General features: G+C 40.3%; 1 protein-coding gene across 3 annotated transcripts; it reads left to right on the top strand.

The window, feature by feature from the left end:
• The first annotated feature begins 530 nt into the window (after nucleotides 1–530).
• LOC149243418 (alpha,alpha-trehalose-phosphate synthase [UDP-forming] 5-like) lies at nucleotides 531–6,781 on the top strand. Of its 3 annotated transcripts, none has more exons than XM_089374507.1 (5): nucleotides 531–775; nucleotides 1,984–2,089; nucleotides 2,750–4,990; nucleotides 5,105–5,378; nucleotides 5,530–6,781. In XM_089374507.1, exons 3-5 carry the CDS (start codon nucleotides 3,003–3,005, stop codon nucleotides 5,848–5,850), a joined length of 2,583 nt encoding a protein of 860 aa, XP_089230633.1. In that variant the 5' UTR covers nucleotides 531–775; nucleotides 1,984–2,089; nucleotides 2,750–3,002; the 3' UTR covers nucleotides 5,851–6,781. The 3 variants fall into 3 exon arrangements, with proteins under 3 accessions (XP_089230633.1, XP_089230635.1, XP_089230634.1); XM_089374509.1 differs by having other exon boundaries at nucleotides 1,993–2,089; XM_089374508.1 differs by lacking the exon at nucleotides 531–775 and adding an exon at nucleotides 838–885.
• The last annotated feature ends 204 nt before the right edge of the window (nucleotides 6,782–6,985 follow it).

The raw sequence follows: 6,985 nt of genomic DNA on the forward strand, positions 1-6,985 counted from the left end.
CAATACCTAAAAGGCCTTTAAAATCTTGACATGGCCCCCAAAACAACAAAACATGAAAAAATTCATAGCAGTTATATATCCCTCCCACAAATTGAGATCCCTCACTTTGACTTAAGGAAAGAGCCATAGAGATTAATGGTTTACCCTTAAAATTAATGAGTTCCCTTCCTTTTGATGTGACCTCAGCTTTAAATTTAACCTAAATTAACCCTACACAGCTGTCGCTCTCACCACGAGCGCGTGAGGTAACCACTTGCCAGCTGGCATTACCGTCGGCGCATTTACGTGTTTGCCGGAACACGGCAGGTATCCACGTGGCGCCATCATATCTGACGGAAATTCAACGGCCAGGTTGGCAATAACTCGCCGCCCCGGAACCCGATGCCTTATCCACTTAGCGGGGACCACCGCCAACTTTCGCTTTCACTTCGCAGGAATTAAAATTATCCAAATATATTAAATTCCGCTTTCTAAACAAATATTTTATTTACGGAGTTTCAACTTGGTTGGACATCTTAACCCAGGGGGGTGAACCCCTTAATCCCGGTTTATCCCAACCAGGGGTCCCATCTAGGGTTTGGATAATACAGCTCGACCATCGTTGGAATTCCATAGGGAGGCTTTGAAAGCCTGCATTGCATGTCGGTTACTCTTACCGGACGCTTAAAGGACGCTGTTCGACGCTGTTCGAACTCGGATTTTTCGTTTTTGTTGCACCTGGTGGCGAACTTCTGGATAGAAACACTGCGTCTACAAGATTCAACGGTTGTTTTTGGTAATAATTCGGCTTTTCACGGCTTTTTATTTCTTTATGGATATTTTGGGCATGGCGGCTGGATACACGAGAAAATGTCCGGTTTCTGTTGTATTTTCGGGCCATTTCTCGTAAGATTTCAGAGCTTTTATCTGTTAGTTTCTGGTATGGTTTGAGAACTACAGTTCTGAGGCCTTTCGGTGGAAACAGAAGGAGAAATCTAGTTTTTCTGCCGTTTTGGTGGCTCCTTTTGAAACTTTGTTCTCGTCTGTAAAATTTCGTCGTCTGAAAGATTTCCATGGAAGAAAGCTCCATCTTTTTAGCTTCTGTCGAAGTTTCGTGTTTCATTTGACCGAGATTTGCTGTCTTTCTGTGCCTAGGTCGGGTAGCGTAAAGATGACGTTTTCTGGCCATTATTTCTGAAAATTCCGTGCTTATTTCTGGATTGTGCTGTAATCTTTGAAGTTTCAAGACGTTCTGATTTGCAGACGCTGTGAATCTGTGTTTTCTTGTTATCTTTGATTCTTTTCCGTTAAAAGCATCTGGTTTTCTTGACAATTTTTCAGATTAAGTATTGAAAACGAAACTGACATGACGATATTGAGAAACTCTTGATCCTGCATATTTCCACCTGCATTTTGTTATCAATCCCGTGGTCAATAAGTGTCTCTGTTTTGAACGAGTTCTAAATCCCTCTAATCCTTTGTGCAGTAATATTTGGCCGTTTCTATCTCGATCCTCCAAAGATTTAGGTGTTTGGCTTTTGCTCTGGTAGACTATGCCGGTTTAAGGCGCGCATATGAAGCATGTTCTTGACATATTTGAAGCGTTGATTTAACCTCTTAACATCGCTTTTCAACTTTCAATACTACAAAAGTTGCACCTTTATTTCTTCTGTTATGGCTATTGATTATGTTGTGAAACTGGCTTATTGCTCATTTTTTCATATTGTAGCTATAGTTTAGGACATCAGCTCGTTGTCATGGTTCTATTCATAATGATAAGCTCCGTTCTCGAAACTGTTTTGGCCGTATTATCCTCTTTCTAGGTTTTTTTCTAGCGTGCTTATTGTAGAAATTCCGCGTCATCATATTTTTCTTGTCTTGTTTGTCGCAAGCGATGATGAATTTCATTCGTTATATTTGTTTTTAGAAAGGAAATCTGGGTTTTTAGGTAATTTTTTCCTTACAGTGCTGAATTTATTGTCTCCATGTGGTTGTGCACCAAAGCTCGTGCAGCATGCCTGTTGATGAGTGCGGCAGAACATCGCTTAGAAGAAACAGTGCAGGGTGGTGGAGAATGCAACAGTGTGATTCTACAGGCTCGATTGGCCCGGTGAGTTGTATATCAGATGGTGATATTAACTTCTAATGAATTTTTCAATTAGGGATGTCTTTTTGGTTTTTTAGTAAGCCCTCAATTAAGAATGCATTGTAAAAGGAACAATCATAAGGAACATTACGATTTTGGTGCTGTAAAGCTTTTAAAAAGGAGAGAAACGGAAACACATCAAAATTTTGATGCTAGACAGCTTGGAAAACCTAGTCTTGGATAAGAAGGGATTCCATTCATGATAACCACCAAGCACAAAGAGTTTGGTTGTTAAAAACTCCCGAGTAATCAAAATATGTTTGCGGTAAATCGTGTCAGAATAGCATATCACAGCTTTCAAAGAGTGAAAAACCTGGAGACATGAAGGTTATGACACCAGAAATCTAGAAAATCTAAGGTTTGGATGAGATGTGATTGCATGACAAAAATCGACCCAGCATAGAGAGTCTGCTCAGTATTTTTTTTTTTTAAATAAATAGAATACGGTGTGGTATAGCTTGTCAGGATAGGACGGGCTGGTTTCTGTGCCAGAAATAATCCATATAAATTGAACTGATGCTTTGTTATTTGCTTTTAACTTGTATATTTTAAATTGTGTACAAAAAGTTCTTGCAAGTCTTACACTTTCTGTCCGTTTCTTTCGGTTTGTGTGTTCAATCTCAGGGACCTTGTTCACTTTCAGTATCCTGGAAATCAAGCTGTGGCGATTTGGTGAAGATAAGTTCAAAATATGGGATTTGTTGAGGAGGAATATGGAAACGTATCGTGAGCATTGATTAGATTTGGATATTTTTAGTGCAAATATCGACACCCTCTCGCAGTTGGAAGAAGTCTATATCTATTCTGACAACAGGGATATTGTGCATATATTCGAGCAAAACTTTGAAGTTGTTATAAATTCAGCTTCCAGGGCACAATGGTGTCCAGATCATATTCAAACCTTTTAGATTTGGCTTCCGGGGATCTCCCAAATTTTGGGAGGAGTGTGAAGCGACTTCCCAGGGTCATGACTGTGCCAGGGATATTATCTGAGTTTGACGATGATAACAGTAATAGCGTGGCCTCAGATGTACCCTCATCTGTCAGCTCACAGCGCATTATCATTGTAGCTAACCAGCTTCCTTTGCGAGCTCACAGAAGGCTGGAAGGTAAAGGTTGGTCTTTTAGTTGGGATGAGGATATTTTGGTAAGGCAGCTCAAGGATGGGCTTTCAGAGGATTTGGAGGTGGTTTATGTTGGTTGTTTAAAGGCAGACATAGATCCAAGTGAACAGGATGATGTTGCTCAGATTTTGCTAGAGAATTTCAAGTGTGTACCGGCTTTTCTGTCACCTGAGCTTCGAAGTAAATTTTACCATGGATTTTGTAAGCAGCAGCTGTGGCCACTGTTTCACTACATGTTGCCCCTTTCTCCAGATCATGGAGGCCGCTTTGATCGATCCCTTTGGCAGGCTTATGTGTCTGCTAATAAGATCTTTGCAGACAAGGTCATGGAAGTGATCAGCCCTGATGATGATTACGTTTGGGTACATGACTACCATCTCATGGTGCTGGCCACATTTCTAAGGAAGCGATTTAACAGGGTGAAGCTTGGATTCTTTCTGCATAGCCCATTCCCTTCATCGGAGATTTTTAGGACCCTTCCTGTGAGGGAGGAAATCCTCAGGGCTCTACTTAACTCGGACTTGATTGGTTTCCATACATTTGATTATGCTCGACATTTTCTCTCCTGCTGCAGTAGGATGCTTGGTCTTGATTATGAATCGAAGAGAGGCTACATTGGACTTGAATACTATGGTCGTTCTGTTGGTATAAAGATTCTACCTGTGGGCATTCACATGGGCCAGCTTGAATCAGTGTTAAATCTTCCGGACACTGCATTGAGAATTGGGGAGCTGAAGGAACAATTCAAGGGGAAGAAAATGCTGTTGGGTGTTGATGACATGGATATATTCAAGGGTATCAGTTTGAAGCTACTAGCATTGGAACAATTGCTTAAGCAACATCCTGAGTGGAGGGGCAAAGTGGTATTAGTGCAGATTGCAAATCCTGCAAGGGGCAAGGGAAAGGATGTTGAGGAAATACAGAATGAGACATATTCAATTACCAAGAGAATCAATGAGACATTTGGGCGCCCTGGCTATGAGCCTGTTGTGTTAGTAGACAGAGCAGTTCCATTGTTTGAGAGATATGCTTTCTACACAATTGCGGATTGTTGTGTGGTTAACGCTGTGAGGGATGGCATGAATCTCACTCCTTATGAATACGTTGGTTGCAGACAGGGTAGCTCCAAAGTAGATGAAGCCTTGGGATTAAGTTCAGGAACTTCAAAGAAGAGTATGTTAGTTGTGTCTGAGTTCATAGGGTGCTCTCCTTCTCTCAGTGGAGCCATCAGGGTCAATCCCTGGAACATAGAAGCTGTTGCTGATGCCATGAATGTATCCCTGACAATTCCTGAGGCTGAGCAGCAACTACGGCATGAAAAACATTACAAGTATGTGAGCACACATGGTGTAAATTATTGGGCTCACAGCTTTGAGCAGGATTTGGAGAGAGTATGTCGGGATCACTTTAAGAGAAGGTGCTGGGGTATTGGATTTGGATTGAGTTTCAGGGTTGTAGCACTTAATCCAAGCTTTAGGAAGCTTTCTACAGAACATATTGTCTCTGCATACAAGAGAACCTACAACAGGGCAATTTTGTTGGATTATGATGGTACTATGATGCCTCAGACTTCTATCAACAAAACACCAAGTCCACAAGTAATATCTGTTGTAAACAGCTTATGCAATGACCCTAAAAACGTTGTCTTTATTGTGAGTGGAAGAGGTCGGAAATCTCTCAGTGAATGGTTTTCACCTTGCCATAAGTTAGGGATTGCAGCAGAGCATGGCTATTTTATTAGGCAATCTCTTGACACTTATTTTCTCATGTTTTTTTACCAATTGTAACATGGTTTTATGCATGATCTCTAATTTATCATGACTTTTCTCTACTAAATTGTTTTTGTATGGTTCAGGTGGAACCAAGATTCTGAATGGGAAACAACACTACCCACTGCAGACTTTGACTGGAAGAAAACAGCAGAGCCTGTTATGAAATTATATACTGAAACTACTGATGGTTCTGCCATAGAAGCTAAAGAAAGTGCTTTGGTTTGGCATCATCAGGATGCTGATCCAGATTTTGGATCATGCCAATCCAAGGAGCTTTTAGATCATCTGGAGAGTGTTCTTGCAAATGAGCCTGTGGAGGTCAAAAGTGGCCAGCATATTGTTGAAGTTAAACCCCAGGTATGGAAAGTACTTATATTCCCAGTTAACATGAATTTGTGCAAAGGAGGTTTTATATTTTCTTTTACTAATATGTGAGCATGAGAAATTGCTCAGTTGGTTTTTTGTGAAGTAGGTTTTAGTATTTACACATTTGATTTGGAATTTACAGGGTGTTAGTAAGGGTTTGGTAGCACAACAACTTCTGTCAACAATGGTTGAAAGAGGAAAGCCACCAGATTTTGTTTTGTGCATAGGAGATGACAGATCTGATGAAGATATGTTTGAAAGCATTGCAAGTGCAATGGCACAACCATCTATGGCCTCTATAGTCGAAGTGTTTGCTTGTACTGTTTACCAGAAACCAAGTAAAGCAAAGTATTATTTAGATGATACTGTGGAGGTCATGAGAATGCTTCAGGGTCTGGCTATAGCTTCTGATGTAGCAGCCAAAAGTCTATCTACTCAAGTTGCTTTCGAGAGCCTGCATTGAATGGGTAGGTCAAACCATATCTTTTCTGCCAAGTCTTTCAGTTCCAGTTGTGCCTTTAAATTGATATCCAAGGCGCATGATACGAATTCAATATTGTCAGACAGTTTTGTGGGGAGATGCTAGAATTCATCTGCCTCATTGGAAGGACTAGCATTTTGTATATGGTTAATGGATCTGGATGGTTGATTCAGAAGCATAGGAATACGAACAATCCTTGAAGTAGGTTGATTTGAGTGTGTTGGAAGCAGTAGTGGTGGGGGGCGAGGTTCTCTTTTCCAAAGGGATCCTTGACATTTTCATGTAAGGAACAAGGCATCATTTATTTACTTGAACAACACTGATGGGTAAATCAGATCATGTTTATTCCAGCACAGACAGGCACACAGATTTTCCCTCCAGAAGCAATTGTGTAAAATTATGAACTGCTTATTATTGATTTTGTCAAAGGCTAGCTCCAGCAATTAAGAGCATTCCACTGCATTGAAAATCCGTTATTGGCATGTTTACCGGTATGTGATGTGTCAATTGCTGTGGCATACTGATTCTCACAGCTCACCGGCAAGTACTAGTAGACATGAGATCATGTTCGATGTTACTGGTGGAAAACACGCATGAATGATTGTTGAAACTTGAATGGTCCTCTATGCTTGAGAAGATCCTGACACTGGTTATCGATCTGCTGGAAAATCCGATTTTTAGTTGTAGCACATACATCCGAATTATATTTGCCACAAGGTATTTCCTGAGCAATCAGAAAATCTTGCCCTTTTGTACTTGTATAGAAGAGGACCCCACATTGAGGAGTTAATGTTGCTGGATAGTCAATGATGGCTGACTAATTTCTCTATTTATACACAGATCTACTAATGTTTAATTACTTGATATGTTATTCAAATTTTCCTGTGATAAACCTTCTGGCCATTGGTGGTTCTATCGAAACTTCATATATTTGTATCAAGTAGCTTGTAGCCTTGGAATGTTTTTGTGCAATTTGAACTTTTTTTAGGGTGCTGAAAATGAGATCTTTCTGCATGAACAAATCTGGGTACAATATCTGTAAATAAACTAAATGAACGTAAAAGAAGTGCTACTTTTATGTTATAAATCGAATGCTTCACAGTTTGCTGTTTGTGAT

The sequence above is a fragment of the Pinus tabuliformis genome, chromosome 8 (assembly GCF_031772625.1).
Source record: "Pinus tabuliformis cultivar Carrire ecotype Pingquan chromosome 8, CPIR1, whole genome shotgun sequence".
Taxonomy (NCBI): Eukaryota; Viridiplantae; Streptophyta; class Pinopsida; order Pinales; family Pinaceae; genus Pinus; species Pinus tabuliformis.